The sequence below is a fragment of the Prunus dulcis genome, chromosome 1 (assembly GCF_902201215.1).
Source record: "Prunus dulcis chromosome 1, ALMONDv2, whole genome shotgun sequence".
In the NCBI taxonomy this organism is placed as follows: Eukaryota; Viridiplantae; Streptophyta; class Magnoliopsida; order Rosales; family Rosaceae; genus Prunus; species Prunus dulcis.
Window position 1 is genome coordinate 13347320 of NC_047650.1, and position 22946 is coordinate 13370265.

A 22946-nucleotide genomic window follows, 5' to 3' on the forward strand; every position below is an offset into this window, starting at 1 on the left:
AACTATGAGTAAAAGGCAAGCGTGTTTGCTTTGCAAGAGGACAGACATCACAAACACGCGTAGAATCAAACATAATATGGGGAATGGCTTTGGATAAAAAATGGAGAGGAGCAGAGGAAGGGTGCCCAAGGCGTTGGTGCCAGAGATCCGAGGTATGGTGAATATGATTAGCTAGGTGGGGGTTTTGTTGTGGCGTAAGGTAGTAGAGCCCATCAAAATGCTTGCCCAGGCCAATCATCCTCTTCGTTTCCACGTCATGCACAACACAAAAATCCAGATAAAATGTCACCATACAATTCAATGCTCGAGTTAATTTACTCACAGACAATAAGTTCACACGAAATTTGGGCACATGTAGAACTCCATCAAGAGACAAATCAGGTGTCAGGCACACAGATCCTATACTTTCAATGGCAACGTGCTCGCCATTAGGCAAACCAACAAAATCATGCTGAGTCCCAATATGAGTATAATGAGTGGGTGTTAGACGAGATATGTGATCTGTTGCGCCACTATCCACAATCCAATGTAAGGTAGAATGCGAATCATGATGTGCAGTATTGCAAGTGGGGGAAAATATACCTGTCGCATTTGCAAATGGCTGGGCATTACCGTTCTTATTGTGAAGCATAGCAAGGAGTTGATTGTATTGCTCGGTTGTGAAGGTGGGGCCTCCAGTAGCAGAAGCTGTTGGACCCTTGGTAGGAGGTGTTTCCAATTCTACATTGTGAGCAGCAGCCCTCTTGTCATTGTGAGCAGGTGGCTTCTTATTCCTGGGTTGCACATTCTTCCCATGCCATTTGTGACCCATTGGAAATCCAATGATGTAATAGCAATGATCAACTGAATGACCCTCTTGGTCACAGTGAGAGCATTTGGAGGGTTTGTAGGGGCGGAAAAAGCATGTGGTCGCCGGAGCACGCGAAGTCTGCATAGCGTGAGAATAAGATGGATTTTCTCGGCGACTTGCCACTTCCATCTGTCTCTCATGTTGGAGAATTAACCCATGGACTCTTCGTGTATCAGGAATAGGATTCATCATCAAAATGGAGCCACGAACAGTGGAGTAAGAATCATTTAATCCCATTAGAAATTGCATGACCTTCTCCTTTTCCTCACGATCTGCAAGCTTTTTCAGGCCCTCACAGTCACAAATGAGGGGTTCATGATAAGTAGACAATTCATCCCAAAGTGCCTTGAGTTTGGTATAGTATATGGAGACTGATTGTTGTCCTTGACGACATTCGACAATTTCTTGTCGAATTTGGTAGATCCTGGAGTCATTGCTCTGGGAAAATCTGTCTTTGAGATCGTTCCAAACGGCGGCTGCTGTATCAGAATAGAGGACGCTGCTGGCAATGTCGGGATGAATCGAGTGTAGGAGCCATGACAATACCATGTCGTTGCAACGCTGCCACATAGGAAATTTGGCATCAGTTGATGGTGGTGCTTTGATAGACCCATCGATTAGTCCAAGTTTATTCTTGGCACTGAGACTGAGACGCACCGAGCGACTCCATTGTCCATAGTTATTTCCTTTGAGGGGTGCGTTGGCAAGGGTGAGCCCTGGTGTGTCGGAATGGTGCAAAACGAGAGGATCAGATATGGTTGACGAATTGGTGAGGGTCGTTGAATCTGTGGCTTGTTGAATTGGGAGGATTGTTGAATCTGTGCGTTGTGGTTCACCCATGGGGGTGTGCTTAGTAGTTTTGTGGGTGTCTGTAGCGGAAGGTAGGTGGGTTTTCATAGTCACCAGTCTTGGTGCTCTGATACCATGTGAAAATATATGAAGAATAGGGTTTGTATTGAGTAGTCAAACCGTATACAGAGGCATGTGTTTTAGACAAGTAAATGAAAGCTATTCTAGGAAAACAGAGAAGCTATTCTAGGTAAACAGAACCTATTTATGTTGATTACAATTCTATCCTACAACTGCTCCTAATTAGATCATAATCAGATCATTGACTATTTTGTTTCCTTTTACATCTTCCACATCAAACTCGTTAATTTTCTCAACAAACTACTTTTTCTTCCACATATCAGACATCATGATTCCCCAAAATGGCGCCGGTGACCATATTTTTATATCTACAGAAATTTTTTTTTGTATGTCTATGAGAGGTAGAATTTTATACAATTGGCAGACTTCAAAATCATCAAGTCATGTCTAACTATGCTGTCTGGCATAACTAATTTATTCTTGATTAGTGAGCAAGAGAAAAGTAAAAAAAATACAAACTTACAGAATTGTGAATCATGGCCATCTGGACAGGATTGTTCTTAATACGAGAAAGGGTTTCCTGCTCACGCTGCCGAATCATAAGCAAAGGATCCAAGTGGAGCTTCCTTCAATCATCATTGGCAGATTGAGGCTTTTCTTCGAACAGAGCTCCGGGCACAGATGTTGATGCCTGCTGCTGGAGAATCAGTAGTCACAAAAGATCATAAGAAACATGACTTTGTAGTTGCACTACATTTTATACAATATCATTAATGCACACAATTGCGAAATTAAAGATCAGAAATACAAATACCTTGGAGGCGGCAGAGGAGGAAGGCGCTTCTTCGGTCTTGGGTAAGGCTTCAAGTGTTTTGAAACTATCGGAACCACCAGGGCGCCCAACGGCCAATCCCGAATCATACAAGAACTTCAACCGCTCCAACCGCTCTTGCGCTCTTCAACGATCTGTTTGCGAAGCTTGTCCAACTTCTTCTGCTCGGCCTTGTGCTTTTGCTCTGCCTTCCACACGTTCTCTATGTTTCCGAAGGCTCCCTGTGTGCCATCCCTTCTTGTTCAGAAATTTCTTCTTCTTCTTTTTCTTCTGCTTCAATATTCGAATGACTGAATGAAAAGGTTGAATTTAAACGATCAATTTCAATTTTAATCGTGCAGTCTCTCTTCCTCTGAGTTCTATGCGTGCCCGGCGTTGTCCTACGCCATCCTTGTGCTCGTTATATCTTGGAAAAATAAAAAAACAGTATAGGTGGATTAATTTAAAAGAAAGAAAAAAAGATCAAATCGGATGATATTTCATGAGTTATCTATTTAAACTCCGCATTTTTCTTTGTTCATTAATGTTTAAGTTCATCCCAACTTCTAATTCAAAATTTAATAATTTTTAAGAAAACTCCACTATTTTCCGAAACTATCCTTAAATACACACCCAACAGACAAAAAAAAAAAAAAAAAAATTTAAACCCCACACTTTTAATGAAAAAAGATAAGAGAAAACTTTAAAATTATTCGAAAACCATATGGCAGCTTTGCCCTTGGGGCCGACATATGAATTGTATGAATCAAATGGGAAACAAATGCAATGAACAACAATAGGTGCATTTTAAAGTTCAAAATATAATTCTTTTTGGTTCAGTTTTTCTATTTAAACACCATACTTTTATTTGTTCACTCTAATACTTAAATCATTAAACTCTTAAATTTCATTATTAGGCCGACATATGAACTAAAAAGTTGGATATATGAATCAAAGAAAAGAGAATAAGATCAATATAGCCAAGCAATCAACCAGCCCTTCCATCACCTCCCATCACATCTTTTAAAAAGGTAGACTCGTCAATGTTTTACATCCTTGAAAGATGAGTAATCTGGCAATAGGATGTAGAGGAGTTTGTATTTTTCTAAAACTTAATATTAAGAGTGGTCAGGGTGTGTGTATAGATGTACTTGGGTTAGGTATTAAGTTGGATGACATTTTTTTGTTTTTTTACACAATAATAAAACTTAACAGCTTAATGGGGTGAACAAGGAGAAGTGTGGGATTTAAATAGAAAAATTCTATGTTATTATACACACATTTTGACAACAGAAAAAATATAAATATGGGCATCATTGAAAAATCCGTATACAACACATTGACAAATGCATTTGTATGATTTGGAAGACTAGTAAAAATAAAAATGTATTTACTCTTATGTAAAGGAATGTGCAATAGTCCCGTATTTTATTTTATTTTTACCTTAAAATATATAATTTTCGCTCAATTAGCCACCCTAAACTATCATTTTCCCAATTTAATACTGACTCTCAAATTTCAGGTACAAAAATAATAAAAAAGACATACAAAACTTTAGAACAAAAATCATAAACTGACTAAGTGGTGAGATTAAATTAATTTGATATGAAACATATTGCTAAAAGTACCTTAAAATATATATGAAAAATTATATTTATTATTACTAGAATAACTCACCAATCGGAGTACAAATCTGGGAACAAATCGCTCATTCCGTGGTCGTTGTCCATACGTATTTCGAGGTCACGGTCGGCCAAAGAGAGGTAAATATCATCTAATCCATTTCATCTAATCATAATCATAATCCCTTGACATACCCTTGACATACTACTGCCAGGTAGTCTAAAGACAATCCTTGCATTGCCACGGAACTTCATCTATAACACAAAACAACACAACACAAGCATATATATTATTATTATTAATTAGTCGTGCATGCACAGGGTCCGACATTCGCCAGGTGTCGGACACGCACAGGGTCCGGCCCGAATTCTAAAGTGGAATTAGGATCGGGTCTTGTCATAAATTGTATTCCTATCTTCCAAATTAGTAAACTATATTTTGTTTTAAAACTAAAGCAAAACACAATAACAAGCATTATATAAGGGGGTTAGAAATTTACTTGTCCAAGAGAGTGAACCCTGACAAATTTGCTGCTTGTGAAAGAGCTTCCCTCCATCTGTTGACCTTCTCCATATTATTTACACTCCACGTTAGCCAGTGCATCCCCGAAACTACCTCTATGATTCCGTACATCTGATGGATTCACCTTGTAAAAAACTGGTATGACCAGTTGTTCTGATTTCTTGCAGTCAAGAATCTTAACAAGTTCCTCCAAGCACCACTTTGAGGAGGCATAGTTTTTAGAGAACACAACCACAGAAATCTTTGAATCTTCAATTGCTGTGAGAAGCGTGCTTAATATTTCTTCTCCTCTTCTGAGCTCATCATCATCCATGAAGTGTTAATGCCTTGTTGACATAAAGTGCTATACAAATGGCCTGTGAAATTGGAGCGAGTGTCCAAACCTCTGGAGCTCAGGAAGACGTCGTGTTTCCATGAATTGGTGAAGGAAGCAGAGGAAGAAGAGGCTCGTTGGTTGGCCAAGGAAGCCAACATAATTGTTTCAGTGGCTGGCAATCATCAGAAAAAAGATGAGTCTTACTTGAAGAGTCTGATTGTGAGTGAGCAAAATGTAAAAGGCTTTATCTTTGCTTTGAATCCAATTATTGACGCGTTTTCCCTGACACGAGCTATCAATTACTTCTATTAAAGCATACGGGTCAATCACTCCACCGGAGACTAGACCATTGAAACAGATAATGGAGAGGCGCGAACATAATTGGTTCCACTAGTCCATGTCTCATGAACTACCCTATACCAGTCTTTACTTCACAGTTAATTAACTAGACAACAATTATCTTCTGCTTCAGTATATATATATATATACATATCGACAATAATTTCTTCTTTTGTTTTCCCCTCATAATCATGGTTGTATGGTCACTCAAAAACAAAGAAATTGACCCACCCACAAAAAGAAAAAAAAAAAAAAAAAAAAAAAAAAACAACCGATTTCATGTTCTTTTGTACTTTATGGGAAGCTATTTTAGCGCACAATTAATGGAATGGAAGATTCTTGAAAGGTAAGAGCCAAAAAAAAAAAAAAAAGGTCTTCACAATAAATTCACAAGTCTTCATCACTAAGTTTCAGACTTTGAAAAGTCTTTCCACTTCTTTCATATCACTTTTCTTTTCTTGATTGCAAGACGGTTTGGGGAAGAAAGACTTTGGAGTTTTTCATGCACTTGAGTCAAGGTCTTTGTCTCTTATTGAAATTGGAATGTTTGAGTATAATGAAATGAAATTGTTAGAAGTGAGAGATTTCCTGGATTCATGGATAAGAAAATTCAGAGAACGTTTTATTGTGTGCTTGAGTGTGATATATGTCCTACCTAATGCGTGTGGTTATCTTTTTGATTGTTTATTGCGTTTTGTCCTTGATATGAGTGTGCAAGTTGGATTGGAAATTCCTATTGCTGCCAATTTGGATCCAAAGATTTTCAACTTTGGCAGGTCTAAATTAAATTCGATGTCCACAAATTCTGAAAAGAATTGGATTGGAATGAAAATGTATCTCAAAATTCTGAATATTCCGGATTCTAAAATATATAGGTATTTCAAGTTTGGATTTACTAAACTTTATGTTAAACTAAATATGATATACGGTTTGAGCCTGCTTCTAAGAAGTACTTATACTCATAACCGCTTTTGTTCAAAGCACCTTTATTAGAAGAATGTTGAAATTTTTGTTAAAAATGCAAGTGGTTCTTAGAAAAACACTTTGACGGGTGCTTCTCCAAAAAGCGCCCATAAGTGGTTACCATAAATGTCGGAAAGATCTGTTGGATCCGATGAATGTGAATGCAGACAAGTTTGAGGTTTCATTCAAAATCATATTATACAATACTGTCTGCTTCTAGGGTATTATATTAGTTAAGGCTGAAATAATATATACAGACATTTTGAGGGTCTTGATTCTTATGTAAGGAGTTAGCTTGTTAAAGAAATTTCCATAGCCTTTTTACCACTTTAAGATATCTTGTGTTTAACTTGCAGCTACTTGAACTTGAAAATCAGATTGAGAAGAACAATATAATTTTGAAGTCTTTACAGGATTTAGAATGTACACTTAAATGGTAATTATGCCACTTCGGCCTTATTTTTGTGTGAGTGTGTGTATTTCATTTAGCTTGTTATAGGGTTATTCTCTTATACTCCTAGTTTTTTTGTTTGATTGATGTAGGCTTGACAACACAGAACGGATTGAGGATGCAGTTGAGGGAAACTGCATTAGATTGTCACTTAGGACATACATTCCGAAGTTGGAAGACCTTTTCTCCCCAAAAAAAGTTGGAGATGCCACTGAGCCATCGGAAGTAAATCATGAGCTGCTAATGGAACTTCTGGAGGGGACTATAGGTTTAAGGAATGTTGAGGTACCAAAACATGATTATCTCGGGACATCTTTATTCATTAGTGTCATTGTTTAATAAAGCTTAGAATTAGAGGTATTACTATAACATCAAAGACAATATAGCACTCATGGGATGCGCCCATCTGTTGCTGAACCATGGTGGCAGGTGCTGGCCACTGTTGGCGGTGCCTACATGGCTTGGGCTGACATTGCAGTGCTCCACCCAAGGGTGATGCCATGCCAGCCCCTTCAATGGTCTTTCCAAAAAAATTAAAAAATTGTTCTCATACGTAATTTCATAGAGGGATGAAATTGCAATTATGTTTCTTTTTCTTTTTAGCTTTGTCAAATGTGGATGGGGTGAGTATTTTTTCAATGTGACATGACAATGAAGAAAGAAGTAAGCTCAGCTTGATTCTTTTGAATTATGTGCTCTCTCAGCTTGATTCCTGTCATATGATCATATGATCAGATAGCATTTCTTCTATCTGCTGAATATGGGAGTGAGTGGATGGTTTTTTTCAGTATTCTTATGAATAAGTATAAATGCTTGGTGACCTTATTTCTGATTACTTTTCCACAAAAGGTGCTATTTATGAAAAAAATAAAATAAAATAAAATAAAAAATTCAGTATATTCTTTTATTGAGTTCATGAAATCCACTTTGCCGGATATCTTCATTGCAGTGGTTTGTAACAAAAGTGCAAGACAGAATGTTCTATGCACCATGAGGCGACTAATGGTGAAAAGTGCAAACAAATCAAGGTTTGGCAATTTTGGTCTATGTATTCATTATGCTCTTAAAAAAATTCAAATGTTTTCATTTGGAATGCATCAGTCCATGCAGACACTCATTGGAGTACTTGGATAAAGATGAGACAGTAGTGGCTCATGCGGTTGGAGGAGTTGATGCATTCACCAAGGTCCCTCAAGGTCCCACAAGGTTGGCCATTGTTAAGTTACTCCATTGAAACTGACATACCTCAAGAGCTCTGATCAACATTCAAAGGGAATTTCTATTTCTTTTAGTTTTCTGTGCAAGGTTCAGGTCAATGTTACACCTCCTCATCTCTTACTAGTTTCCTTACTTCAGGGTGGATATTTGAGAAATTTCATCAAATTGGGCAGTTGCAAGCATGCCTAGTGAGCTTAAAATGTGGATATTTTGGTTTCTTTTGAACCAGTTTGAGCTTATAGAAAAATATACAAAAATGTGAATTGTTCATACAAAAAAAGCTATTAGATTTCACACAAGTTTATTATATTTTCAATTAGATGAAAGAAAGGTTAAGTGTTGATGCAAACTCAGATCTTCTAAGCATGTAATTGTTCTTGCAGACATTCATGTATTGAACACCTGGATTAATGGAACCGGACAAACAACCAAACACAACAGCATTACCGACGAAAAGCATTGCGTTCACTTGCTTCAGATCTGCCCTGCAAATAATGTGTGTGGTGACGTATACTCTCCTCAATTGTTGAGTTTCCTCCCCTCTCAGCACCATAAACACTTGTTTGAACAGCATCCAAGAAGTTCCTACCACTGGATTTGACAGCCTGGGTAGCTTCCAGTGCATCATTCTCCTCAGCCTTCTTCAATCGCTTCCATCTTTGCTCTTTATGCAACTCAGCATCTATTCGCATCTCCTTTAGCCTAGCAGCTCTTTCTTCTTCTGAAAGTTTAGGAGCAACATTTCGACGCTTGTAGTGTGATTCATTCCGACCTTTCATGTGGTATTTTCCTAGTTCTAAATTGTCATGTTTTCCCTTGGCATCACCTTGACCATCATCTCTTCCAATTTTTATGGACTGATTCTTATCACCTCGATCTGCTCTGTTACGTGATTCATCATCTGAATATGAATGCTTAACAAGGTTTTTCTCACTTCGACCTGCTCTTTTACGTGATGCACTTAAAAAGGGTACTTTCTTTCAATAAGGGAATCAACTCGTAATTCCTGCAATCTATTCTTGCTTAATTTCTTTTTCTTCTTATGTTACCCAAATACTACTGCTCAACACTTTAGGAGCTCTCTAGGGAGCATGATTGTAGATGCTCCATATTTTTTAGTTAAAATATAGCTAAAAACACACAAAAGCTATTTTAGAAGCTCTCTAAAAAATTTGAACTCCAATCATACTCCCCAGTTTAGGAAGCCATAAATACTATAATTATTTTTTAGTTCAATATAATTTGTCCATCTCTATAAACAATAATATTAAAAAATAGTTAGCATTAATTAAAAGTTTAAAATATGCATAAAACAAAGCAACATTAAATTATAGGGAACGATTAGGAGTTCTTTATCTCTCCTCAGATTTAGAGGCTCTTAGAGGTCTTCATATTTTAAGAGTTGGATAAGGAGCTTGGTTGGAAATGTATTTTTCCAATTCTTCCCTAAAATTTGTCTAAGGAGCTGGTTTAAGGAGCTCATTGTGGATGCTCTTACACCATTTAATTTCTATAAACAAACCCAAAAAAAACTCAAAAAAGGCCAATGGGCCGTGTTGAATTTAATTTTGTTTATTAAATTACTTTGATGCCCTATTTAGTATTTTGAGTCTTTTTTATGAGGTTTTGGGGTTGGGCTTGTTTTAATAAATCAATGATAATTTTGTAATTTATAGGAAGTTCAAAGTCTCTATGTTATGTTGTAAATGAGTTTTGAGTGTATTTCTAAAGTCCATTTTATTTTATAATTTGAGCTTATATATTGGTCATTACAGTGACACTCCAAAAAAACTATCAACGTCCTGACATGAAGATGTCAACCTTATTTGAACAGTTTGGGTTTCCTATGAATGTTGGTCACAAAGGGCGAGAAAAGGTGAAGAACATTGTTGGTGAAACTTCCGGTCTATAATGATAATTTCAACTTGGTACTTTTTTTACTATTTGGGAATCATTTTGTTTTTGGTGTTTTTTTTTTTTTTTTCCTTGGAAGCCTATCGATAGAGAAAACTTGTATGAAACGAGAATATCATTGTTTTTCTATTCATGGCTAATCACAGACTAGCACGTGAAAAAGTAATCACATGTGACATACTATAATTGACCAGAAATAGCAAAATAATGCTATCTCCGTTTATGTAAGTGTTATCTCCGTTTCATGTAAGTGTTTCTCTAATCAATATGTATGTTAATAGAATTATTTTTTCTCATTCAAATATCGATATAAAAAAGGTACTTTCATTTGTAATTCCTGCAATCTATTATTGCCTAATTTCCTTTTATTACTAAGCAAGGAGAGATCATATATGAATTTTCATTCCGGTACTTTACAAATCAAAGTTTGCTTGATCCAAAAATGCCTATATTACTTATAAAATAAAAAAACAAAAAAAAACACACCTCCTTAAACGAAACTATGCCTAGCAATGTAGTCAGCGGCAAATTTGGCTGAAGAGGAATGTTGTGAAGTAGGAATTGGAGTAGAAATTTTAACTTAATGTAGTCAGCGGCAAATTTGGAATTGGAGTTGGAAAGGGCCAAACTTAGAAATTTTAACTGAAGTAGGAATGCTGTGAGCAAATGAGCAAAGTTTCGGTGAAACTTCAAGTCCTCAATGATATGATTTCTCTCCGGTCATTATCGACGCGTCTTCAATGGCAAGGTCTTCCTTGTGGCGAAATTTAATCAACTTTTTAGAAGTTTGCTGACAACAATCGCTAGCAATGACACTCGCTCCTTCCCAACCTACACGTGTCCTCTTTTTGGGGAAATTAAGTTGGCATCCAAAGTAAAGTTACCCGACACCCAAATTCCTTTCTAATGTCTAAAATTACTCTTATGCCCTCACCGAATGGATTGAATTAAGGGAAATAGCTTAAAATGCCACCATTTTTATAATTTTAACTAAAAATACCACTGCTTCCCAATTTTTTTGCAATTATCACCTATAAATACATACTTATTGCCCATTTATTGACCATATAACACTTTTGGTCAGTTTTTGGTTTCTCTCTCAGCTCTCTCTCAACTCTATCTCATAGTTCTCTCTTCCTCTCTCAACTCTCTCTCTCTCTCTCTCTCTCTCTCTCTCTCTCTCTCTCTCTATGACCACGCCTCTTCTCACGAAGAAGAAGATCAAGAACAACCTACAAAACCCACAGCTTTGCCTTCAAAACCCAGTTCTTCCTGTTCCTCTCTGTTTTCTTCTCTACCCAAATCCAATTAAAAGGGTGACATTTTGAGCTATTTCCCTATAATGGAATCGTGCAAGGCCCCCAAATCCACCCCCTTTTGACTTAAAACAACAAATCCACAAACCCTAACCAGTGAGAGAGGGAGCTATTTCAATGGCGATACAGCCCTCGAGCTCGAGCAAAAGACATGCTTTAGGTGAAACGACTCAAAGCACTTCTTTGGTAAGCTTCCAATTCGCTATTTTCCCACTTCTGTTATTTGGATTAGAGGGACCTTATGGCATAGAAATAGCGACAACTTCTGTTATTTGGATAAGTTTATGTTGGTAGCTATTTTCAGGGCATTTGGGGACCTGTAAAGACATGTATTCAGAGCCAAGCTTATCTTTGTGCAATTCAGGTATGATCATAGAGTACAGATGTTATCGATGTAGCATTCACATGTAATGGGTAAAGCTCAATTTTTTGGTATGCAATCATATGGATGGAATTTAACTTGATGTAAATTATATGTAAGAAAGTAAATTTTTGAGTATTGGTATCCAAATGTATGGTCCCTCCTCCTCCTTCCCTCTTCTCTCTTTTTTTCATCATGATGGGGATCAGGGAATTAAGAGTCTTGAAGACTGTTGGCCTCTTAACGCAATCCTTGTGTGTCATCCAAATAGTTAGTTTGGTTTTGGCTTAATTTTTTTGTTTGGGATTGAGAACGTTAACAGGATTTTAGATGGACATCTCATTCATCCTTCCTGTAACTACATTTCATTAATAAATCTGTGAGTGTTAGAAGAAAAATTGAAGTAAAAGAATATATTAGTGTGAGGTTGTGCTACATGCAATCAAGTTCACCATGAGGCCATTAGTTCACAGTAAAATACTGGAGGTCTTTGCCTGCCAACAATTGCAGATTTAATTTTTTTTTTCATTTGACAGATGCTGGTCCACACTCGCAAGAGATGTGTCATTTAGTGGTCTAATGGTATGTTGAATAGTGATAGTTTGTATGCATCACCCTTTTTCTTTTGGCCTTTCCCACAATTGCTTGGTAACACTGGGAAAATACGACTGCAACTCCGAATAGTCAAAATTTATTCTAATAGTATTGCTACTTCTTAACATGCACTCCCCCACACTTGGTTATTGCTAGATTTTGTCCCGAAAAGGAAAGAAATACCCTGTTCTGGTCATTGGTGAATCATAGGCAGTTAAGCTTTTTGCCTCTAAAAGATTTAGTTGTCATTATCCTGTTTCTCCCCCCTAATCTGGTTCTTATTTCTAGTATATTAGTTTTGTTTCAAATTATGATTTCATCTGCACTATGCAGGTTATGTTCTATCTGAAGGCTTGAAAGATTGAATAGAATATGGGAAGCAAAATTACATGCAATCCAAATTTCCATAGTCGTGGTATGTTTGAGGGACGCATACAAGAAGGTTTGTCTAGTGGTGGTATGTCTTAAGTCTTGTATAATTGAATTCAGTATTTTTTGTAGGGTGATATATACTTGCCTTGATTCATTGATGGATTATGGAAGTTAGACATGATAGCAAAATGGCCTACCATTTAGTAGTTTTTTATAAGGCCTAACATTTATGTCGAAAATTTTCTATGGTTCATTGGATGGATTATGGAAGTTAGACGTTATAGCAAAAGGGTTTATCAGTTTCCATCTAATGTTTTTGTTAATTTAGTACAAGGGTGGTTGGATGCACATCTCAGAGGTAGCAAATCCAGTTTTAGCTCTTACATTAATGGCAGCACTGCGAATTTCCAAGAAGGATTTAGCATGTCAGTAGATAAAAGGGATTTTACCTTTACAAAGGAGCTGCATGAGAAACTCGCACTAAATTTCTTTCCCATCCGATCTTGTCTGCTGAACAGATTGGGGAATGTTTATGTATCCAATTAAATAATTTGGACAAGATTTTAATGATGTTTTCATGTAATGTGTGTGTATGTATGTTTTTAAGACAAAGGAAATTTAATACATATGCAGATAATTTAATGCCTGGTATTGTTTTGGAACCATAATCGTTGTCAATCTCATTGTTTCTTTAAAAGATTGCTGTGAAATTGTTACTTCATTTTCTTCTTTCATTTGTTTTAAGATATTTTTGTTTGGAGAAAAGGAACTCTGTTTTTGTAATCTAAAAGACTAGGTATCTATGTCCCACATCTTGGGACTAATTGAATGTGCTTTTTGATATTGAAAGGAAGCTAGCATCTTTGGTTGAAAAAAATGAAGGTGTTCCTGCTGAAGTAATTTCTACTTGATTTCAATTTGCCTATAAAACTTGTTGACTGGTGCTCAACAAGTTGGGTTTTTGTAGCTTGAATTGGCGTATAATTTAGGTTCGCTTTTTGCATGTGAGTGTTTTAATGGATTGGATGTTCTACCTGTATGTTTGTCAAATCTCAATCATGTTTTTGAGATGAGTTGTGCAGTAGTGTTGGTTGAAATTAATATGTTATTTATTCATTGAAAGCATATTGTTTCCCGACGGTGAGTATGTGACCAAATTATAATTTGTTGCAATTTTGTCTTGACAATTTATGTTTCTTTCTCTTTTTCTTTTCAAGTTGTACAAGGAGAAGAAAAGCCGCACAACTCGTTTCCCTGTGAAGAACAAATTTGAGGTTAACAGTTACACAATGTGTTTTAGCTGGGTTTGATGGGTTTGATTTTGTTTGGTGGGTAATGCTTGATTTTTATCATTGTGATAATTGTGATGATGGGATGGATATGGAGCTTAATTTTGCTACTGGTTTGGCCAATTTTGGATTTTGGTTTTTCTTACTTTAAAACAAAAATTGTTTCTTCACTAAGTGTAGTTCAATCTGATAAAACTGACAATGCAAAATGTTTCACAAATGTTTAATTTCATAATGGGTAATTTCAAACTTTTGTGAATGAGGTCTGCATTGGAATTGTAATTAATCAAGCCTTGTGTTTGATATACTCATCACAGGTAGGAAGCTTTTTTTTTTATTTTAAATTTCGGGTATCCATCCCATTTATGAACTTCCGCCATAAGTAATTAGGTTAATGAATCTAAACTTCATGCCTTTGAATATTCATCCCGTAAAATCTGTGTACTTTTGTTGCAGTGAGTTCTGTAGCATGGTAAGGAAGATTTTTATCTATACAATAGAGGAAATCAAGAGGTTGTCACCCAAGATAAAACTTACACTCAATGAAGAGGTCAAACCAGGAAAGCCAGATTCTGAAGCAGCAATCAACATCGAAGACCAGTCATCCATTGTGGGACCTGCATACTGATCTGCCCCGTTGTCTCTAGCTATATAATGAAAAATTGGAAAAAAAATTGGAAAATGGAACTTGATTGTCACATGAGATTCTGTCTGCTAGGATGATGCTATCTATGACAAAGTACACATGCTGGAAGAATTGGTTGAGTTTCCCTGCATGCTGAGATGGAGGGGGGCAGTGGCCTGTAATGCACATGCAATCTGGAGAGTCACTACTCGTGACAGGGTTTGGGTGTTATGGTTATTGGTTGTCTAGTTTTGCCAAGAGGATCTCATAGTGCTTGCTTGTTTGGGCGAATTGAGTCAGTGGTAGTCCTACTGGAGCAGCTCAAGTCCTCTGATTATATTGATCAACAAGAATACGATGCCTGCAAAATGAAATAAAGGAGCTTTTCTGGTAATGAACTTTACTTTTGGACACACAAATGCGCAATGAACTTTACTGTCTTTGATGACATTTTGTGTTATTTGTTTGATAGGAAGGTGATGCTGCTGTTGCCGTCGCTGAGGAGGTGAAGAAGAACAACCATGTAGTAAGAAAGTTGGAGAGAAGAAGAACAACCATGTAGTAAGAAAGTTGGAGAAGTGTCAACAGATTTGCACCCTTGACCAACATTTGGAAGAGCAATTTGGTGGTGGTCGTCTATTGGCTTGTATCTCATCACGACCTGGACAGTGGCTGTGCTGATGGGTATGCGACTTTATTTGCCTATGTTTGTTTCTAGTCAGCAGATTTGTCATAGGCATATTAGTGTAGTTACCTATTGCAAGGGCTGAAATCTGGATGATATCAGCTTCTTTTTATTGTTGTTTTAAAGTGAGGTATGTATGGGTCTTATGAAATTTTTACAGAAATATATTGGAGGGCAAATAATTTTATTTTAGTTTTTTATTCCCAAATGATACCCAAAACATGTAAGCTTCACACTATGTTAATTTCTGCAGGATGGGAAAACATTGGACAATGAGTTGGAGGTTGTTGAGGGAATGAAGCTAGATAGGGGCTACATATCCCCTTATTTCATCACCAACCAGAACAATCAGAAATGTGTAAGTTTTAGTTTGACTCAGTGATAACTATGTCTTGAAACTGTTAGAGGGCTGCTTGTTAAAGTTAGCAGCACCTCAAGTCCCTTTTTGCTTGATGATGATTATCTTCAAACTTGTGTATGTGCTGATAGGAATTGGAAAATCCTCTAATCATAATCCATGAGAAGAAAATCTCAAGTATTAATGATGTGGTTAAAGTATTGGAGTTGGTTTTGCAGGTTAGCATTTCTCTGGTTAGGTTCACTAGTTTCTTCGTTTTTACTATGAATTGGTTGACAAACTTTTGCTCCTTTTCAGAAGCAAAGGTCTTTGCATTTTGTTATATATTTCAGAACCAAAGTTATAAAAGAAAATGGTTTTCCTCTTTGTTAATTGAGAATCATCTGCAGTTATGATTTCAGATCTGTAGATAACCTGTTGTTGCTGATATTGCTACACGAGAGGAGAATAGAACAGCTTGGAAAATGTGCAAGAAGGGAGAGCTAACTCATACAACGAAGAACAAATTGATGAAGTTAAGATCAAAATTAGTAGAATTTGTGAGCTCTCCATTATTTATAATTATAGGTAGGAAGTATGTATGTAATAGAGCAAAGATTGGTTGACTATGTAATAACAATTGAATTGTCAAGTTTTATGAAAGAAATAATTTTTGCTTCTTGGGATAGTATTGTTAGGGTTCGGTGGCGATTTATTTTCCATGTCTAAATTGTAGTCTGTAATGGATGTGTGTGTATTGTATGTAGATTGACTTAATATTGTGGTCCTATTGCATGTGTATTGTGCTAATATTGCCTGTGTATTGTATACATATTGTATGCATATTGCCACCGTATTGTATGTATATTGTGATGCTATTGCTGTCGTATTGCCATTATATTGCCCTAATATTGCCTCTCTAGTGTATGTATATTGCCCTAATATTGCTATTATGTTGTATGTATATTGACTACGGCTCATCAATGGGTTTACGGTTTAGGCCATACTTCATTCAAAAAGAAGACGAGGATGAGAAAGAAACAACGTGCCTTTCAAAAACAGGCAGTCAGGTGCATCATAATTGCACCGTAAAACATTGTAAGAAATTATTCTAAAAAAATAATAACAACTAAAAAATCATTTACAAAAAAAGGAAGGTATGAATAAACAGACAGAGAGCAAGAGAGCGAATCGGGGGAGAAAGAGACAGAACGAAGCTAGAGAGAGACAGAGAGAGAGAGCTGCGCTACAGAAAGAAAGCAGAGAGAGAGAGAGCTAGAGAGAGAGAGAGAGAGAGAGAGAGAGAGAGAGAGAGAGAGAGAGAGAGAGAGAGAGAGAGCTGCGATAGACAGATACCGAAGAGAGAGAGATGTGCCAGAGAGAGAGCTGAGTGAGCTAAGAGAGAACAAAATTTCTGAACATGTGAAAAATTAGCAATAAGTGGACAATAATTATATTTTTATAGGTGATATTGTAATACTATTGCTATCGTATTGTGGTTATATTGCCCTAATATTGCCTATATAGTGTACATATATTGGCCTAATATTGCTATTATATCGTATGTCAATGGCCATTTAGTCTAATAACAGTCTCCACTTCGTTGAAAGTGGCTCATGAATTCAAATCTCATGGACACGACAATTGTTATCCATCTTATATTAGCATGAATTGATGTTGACCTTTGAAATGATAGTTGGAGTTGCACATCGATTCATATTCAAAAGGAAAGTAATTCTCTCCCTCAATGAATCTTCGTTCAAAAAAGGCAGCTATCAAATATTGGGTACAAAAATGCAAGATCCACAGTAAATTAATTGGGCACAAACCACATATTACAAAACTAGGATGATTTTTGGCATGCTTGAAAAGACAAGGGCCAAATACAACAGAAAAGAAAATCCATTCAAGCTTCTCACCAAACATGGCTCAAGCACTCGACCATGGTTTCAATCCAAACCTACCCAACAAGGGCATACCACGTGTCCATCATAACAGAAGAGTGGCATTTACAAAGCATGAACTGCAATATGTTTCTTTTTCTCCTAAACAAAATTGTTACTAAAATGGAACAAAAGATCCCTAACATAGAACAATACAAGCAAAGATAGTCAATTGTCACACACAAAATTAGTCCTCATCCATCCCTATGGCTTATCTCTCTTACTAGGGCCACATGCTGGTTTTGCCATTATAATCTGCAAGATAGTCAAAGCACTGTCAACAACCTTTTTTTTAATGAAGGTATTAAACATTAAATAGGCTGCAATCAGATAGATTCATCATTTCTCACACATTTTTAGCTAGCCAGAAAACCCCCAGCATATAGATTTTCTATTTACTATCAAGCCTTCTACATTGAAGCCATATTCATTATAAAAGTTCAACATTTCCCAAAAGTAACTTTCAATTTTATTTTATTTTTCCAAGTTAAAAACTAACATTTGCGACCGTTCTTTTGAGTTATAAAGGAGTTTGTGTTCTGAGTACACACGTGCATACATGCATCTGTGCCAAGTTAGGGGAACTTTGAAAAAAAAAAAGAGAAAAAGACTCCACAAAAAGTATAAAAGTATAAAATTAAATAAATAAATAAAAAGAATAGTCAACTAATTCATAAAGCCTCGACTTTTTTTTTTTTTTTTTTAAAAACTGTATGTAGTTTAGCATTTTTTCTGCTTTGGCCTCAAAGATGCAATCAGGTATTCAAAGATGTAGTTCATACCAAATTTGGTTCGTCAGGTTTAAGTAGAAGGCCTGGATCTGAAACTCTTACACTAGGCAGTACTTTACCCTGAGAATGATTTATATTCACTTCGTACCTTGTCAGGGTTGCTTGCCTGCATGCAATATAACCCCAAATATCAAATGTAGTTATAAAGCAGAGATACAAATTATATAAAACAGGTCACTATTGAATGACATCATTCAAGACATCAGTAAAGCCTTATGTGTAAAGTTTTCCGGCTCATGTGTGCCCACAGTTAGAACAAGCAAGCCAGGAGCATATGACAAAACTAAACTTATACATATCAAGTCTAAAAGAACAAATAATGTACAATAAGTAGGACCCTTTTTGCCAAAACAAAGCATATTGGATCCATATCAGCAAAGCAATAAGAATTGTCCAATTTGGAAATCTCCAACTCAATCACCAATGTCATAAATCAATTTTTGTTTAAAGTAAGAAAAAACAATTTTTGTTTTAAAGTAAGAAAAACCAAAATCCAAAATTGGCCAAACCAGTAGCAAAATTAAGCTCCATATCCATCCCATCATCACAATTATCACAATGATAAAAATCAAGCATTACCCACCAAACAAAATCAAACCCATCAAACCCAGCTAAAACACATTGTGTAACTATTAACCTCAAATTTGTTCTTCACAGGGAAACGAGTTGTGCGGCTTTTCTTCTCCTTGTACAACTTGAAAAGAAAAAGAGAAAGAAACATAAATTGTCAAGACAAAATTGCAACAAATTATAATTTGATCAAATACTCACCGTCGGGAAACAATATGCTTTCAATGAATAAATAACATATTAATTTCAACCAACACTACTGCACAACTCATCTCAAAAACATGATTGAGATTTGACAAACATACAGGTAGAACATCCAATCCATTAAAACACTCACATGCAAAAAGCGAACCTAAATTATACGCCAATTCAAGCTACAAAAACCCAACTTGTTGAGCACCAGTCAACAAGTTTTATAGGCAAATTGAAATCAAGTAGAAATTACTTCAGCAGGAACACCTTCATTTTTTTCAACCAAAGATGCTAGCTTCCTTTCAATATCAAAAAGCACATTCAATTAGTCCCAAGATGTGGGACATAGATACCTAGTCTTTTAGATTACAAAAACAGAGTTCTTTTTCTCCAAACAAAAATATCTTAAAACAAATGAAAGAAGAAAATGAAGTAACAATTTCACAGCAATCTTCTAAAGAAACAATGAGATTGACAACGATTATGGTTCCAAAACAATACCAGGCATTAAATTATCTGCATATGTATTAAATTTCCTTTGTCTTAAAAACATACATACACACACATTACATGAAAACATCATTAAAATCTTGTCCAAATTATTTAATTGGATACATAAACATTCCCCAATCTGTTCAGCAGACAAGATCGGATGGGAAAGAAATTTAGTGCGAGTTTCTCATGCAGCTCCTTTGTAAAGGTAAAATCCCTTTTATCTACTGACATGCTAAATCCTTCTTGGAAATTTGCAGTGCTGCCATTAATGTAAGAGCTAAAACTGGATTTGCTACCTCTGAGATGTGCATCCAACCACCCTTGTACTAAATTAACAAAAACATTAGATGGAAACTGATAAACCCTTTTGCTATAACGTCTAACTTCCATAATCCATCCAATGAACCATAGAAAATTTTCGACATAAATGTTAGGCCTTATAAAAAACTACTAAATGGTAGGCCATTTTGCTATCATGTCTAACTTCCATAATCCATCAATGAATCAAGGCAAGTATATATCACCCTACAAAAAATACTGAATTCAATTATACAAGACTTAAGACATACCACCACTAGACAAACCTTCTTGTATGCGTCCCTCAAACATACCACGACTATGGAAATTTGGATTGCATGTAATTTTGCTTCCCATATTCTATTCAATCTTTCAAGCCTTCAGATAGAACATAACCTGCATAGTGCAGATGAAATCATAATTTGAAACAAAACTAATATACTAGAAATAAGAACCAGATTAGGGGGGAGAAACAGGATAATGACAACTAAATCTTTTAGAGGCAAAAAGCTTAACTGCCTATGATTCACCAATGACCAGAACAGGGTATTTCTTTCCTTTTCGGGACAAAATCTAGCAATAACCAAGTGTGGGGGAGTGCATGTTAAGAAGTAGCAATACTATTAGAATAAATTTTGACTATTCGGAGTTGCAGTCGTATTTTCCCAGTGTTACCAAGCAATTGTGGGAAAGGCCAAAAGAAAAAGGGTGATGCATACAAACTATCACTATTCAACATACCATTAGACCACTAAATGACACATCTCTTGCGAGTGTGGACCAGCATCTGTCAAATGAAAAAAAAAATTAAATCTGCAATTGTTGGCAGGCAAAGACCTCCAGTATTTTACTGTGAACTAATGGCCTCATGGTGAACTTGATTGCATGTAGCACAACCTCACACTAATATATTCTTTTACTTCAATTTTTCTTCTAACACTCACAGATTTATTAATGAAATGTAGTTACAGGAAGGATGAATGAGATGTCCATCTAAAATCCTGTTAACGTTCTCAATCCCAAACAAAAAAATTAAGCCAAAACCAAACTAACTATTTGGATGACACACAAGGATTGCGTTAAGAGGCCAACAGTCTTCAAGACTCTTAATTCCCTGATCCCCATCATGATGAAAAAAAGAGAGAAGAGGGAAGGAGGAGGAGGGACCATACATTTGGATACCAATACTCAAAAATTTACTTTCTTACATATAATTTACATCAAGTTAAATTCATCCATATGATTGCATACCAAAAAATTGAGCTTTACCCATTACATGTGAATGCTACATCGATAACATCTGTACTCTATGATCATACCTGAATTGCACAAAGATAAGCTTGGCTCTGAATACATGTCTTTACAGGTCCCCAAATGCCCTGAAAATAGCTACCAACATAAACTTATCCAAATAACAGAAGTTGTCGCTATTTCTATGCCATAAGGTCCCTCTAATCCAAATAACAGAAGTGGGAAAATAGCGAATTGGAAGCTTACCAAAGAAGTGCTTTGAGTCGTTTCACCTAAAGCATGTCTTTTGCTCGAGCTCGAGGGCTGTATCGCCATTGAAATAGCTCCCTCTCTCACTGGTTAGGGTTTGTGGATTTGTTGTTTTAAGTCAAAAGGGGGTGGATTTGGGGGCCTTGCACGATTCCATTATAGGGAAATAGCTCAAAATGTCACCCTTTTAATTGGATTTGGGTAGAGAAGAAAACAGAGAGGAACAGGAAGAACTGGGTTTTGAAGGCAAAGCTGTGGGTTTTGTAGGTTGTTCTTGATCTTCTTCTTCGTGAGAAGAGGCGTGGTCATAGAGAGAGAGAGAGAGAGAGAGAGAGAGAGAGAGAGAGAGAGTTGAGAGAGGAAGAGAGAACTATGAGATAGAGTTGAGAGAGAGCTGAGAGAGAAACCAAAAACTGACCAAAAGTGTTATATGGTCAATAAATGGGCAATAAAGGAAAATGATTTTTAAAACTTAAAGATATTACCTCTGAATTGTTTTAAAAGTTTTACAAAACTCACCAATTAATCTAAACCAAAAATAATAATATGGGAATAAAATATTCTCAGAATAATTTTCATTGTTGCTGTTATATGCATAACAGAGACCAGAGAGAATTTTACCTCGAAAAAAAAAAACCCTTGGAGAAAGGAAGATGAATGGACAAAAAAGTAATTTAGATTAGAATTATGTGTGTGAATTTAGTATGTTATTGCCCCTTTCAATAGGAAAAGTCTCAAAAAAAGAAAAAGTAAACACATGTCATATAAAGGAAAGCAACTGTCGAGCGAGTGCAATTAGCAAACCTCAACTTTTTCTAGTGGGGAATTATTCTGCTTTTCCTTTTTCTTTTTTTTTCCTTGAAAGCCAATATTTGGTAAGAGAATTACTTGTTCTCATGCAAAAGTAATTATAGTAAACCTCAACTTTTTCTAGTGGGGAATCATTCTGCTTTTCCTTTTTTTTTTTAAATCTTGAAAGCCAATATTTTGGTAAGAGAATTACTTGTTCTTATGCAAAAGTAATTATAGTAAACCTCAACTTTTTTTAGTGGCTATTACTGATAAAAACTCGTCTTTTTTGGGTCCTTTCGATTCACGATCAGAACGATCAGTAAAATCAACACAATAAAAAAGTAATAAAAGTCAAAGAACCTATATCTAAAATAAAAAATACGTGGACTAAATTCAATGACAGATAATCATTTTGGACCTAGATATAAAAACCTCTAATTATTTTAGTGTTTGGCTATAGTTAGAAAACAGATTGGTATTACTTGAAGAGTTTGGGTGTGAGCTAATGCAAAAGACGTTCACTTTGCTTTGCATCTAATGTGAATTCATGAAAAGATGGGGAAGTTTACTTCCAGTTTACAATGATAAATTTTCTCCTGTAATTATGACACGTTTTCACATGATGGGGAGCTCACAACAGGACTTCTTGGTTTCCTAGGAATGTTGCTTACAAGGGGTGAGCAAATGCAAAAGCTTTTTCTTTGCTTTGCATCTGAATTCATGAAAAGGTGAGGAAGTTGCGGGGAAGAGGAGAGAGAAAGGGAGGGGGAAGAAAAGAAAAACCAAGGGGAGTGAAGTGGAGGAAAAAGGAAACGACCAGCTTTTGGTTTAACCAAAAGCTGACAATAAAACAACTGTCATACCAAATGATGAAAGGAAAACAAAATGTTAAATTTGCTTTTCACCATTG

The 22946-nt window shown here is 36.1% G+C and overlaps 1 protein-coding gene, 2 long non-coding RNA genes and 1 pseudogene across 9 annotated transcripts; 2 read left to right on the forward strand and 2 right to left on the reverse strand.

Annotated features, from left to right (window-relative positions):
* Positions 1–4508: 4508 nt before the first annotated feature.
* LOC117620766 lies at positions 4509–5220 on the reverse strand (annotated as a pseudogene).
* Positions 5221–6420: 1200 nt separating this feature from the next.
* On the forward strand, positions 6421–7979 carry LOC117614497. The gene is made up of 5 exons (XM_034343328.1): positions 6421–6465; positions 6651–6730; positions 6838–7030; positions 7175–7263; positions 7847–7979. The coding sequence occupies exons 1-5, from the start codon at positions 6421–6423 to the stop codon at positions 7977–7979; spliced, it is 540 nt and encodes a 179-aa protein (XP_034199219.1).
* Positions 7980–11023: 3044 nt separating this feature from the next.
* LOC117620773 lies at positions 11024–16138 on the forward strand. Of its 7 annotated transcripts, none has more exons than XR_004584860.1 (9): positions 11024–11379; positions 11498–11557; positions 12482–12605; positions 13738–13794; positions 14266–14824; positions 14907–14960; positions 15373–15477; positions 15609–15695; positions 15867–16138. It is a non-coding gene; the product is annotated as an uncharacterized LOC117620773 (long non-coding RNA). The 7 variants fall into 7 exon arrangements; XR_004584857.1 differs by having other exon boundaries at positions 11025–11379; positions 11488–11557; positions 14907–15118; XR_004584854.1 differs by having other exon boundaries at positions 11026–11379; positions 14907–15118.
* A 3568-nt stretch (positions 16139–19706) lies between these two features.
* On the reverse strand, positions 19707–21626 carry LOC117621796. Its single transcript, XR_004584936.1, has 3 exons — positions 21242–21626; positions 21064–21123; positions 19707–20140 (listed from the first exon to the last, which is right to left on the reverse strand). It is a non-coding gene; the product is annotated as an uncharacterized LOC117621796 (long non-coding RNA).
* Between the last annotated feature and the right edge of the window lie 1320 nt (positions 21627–22946).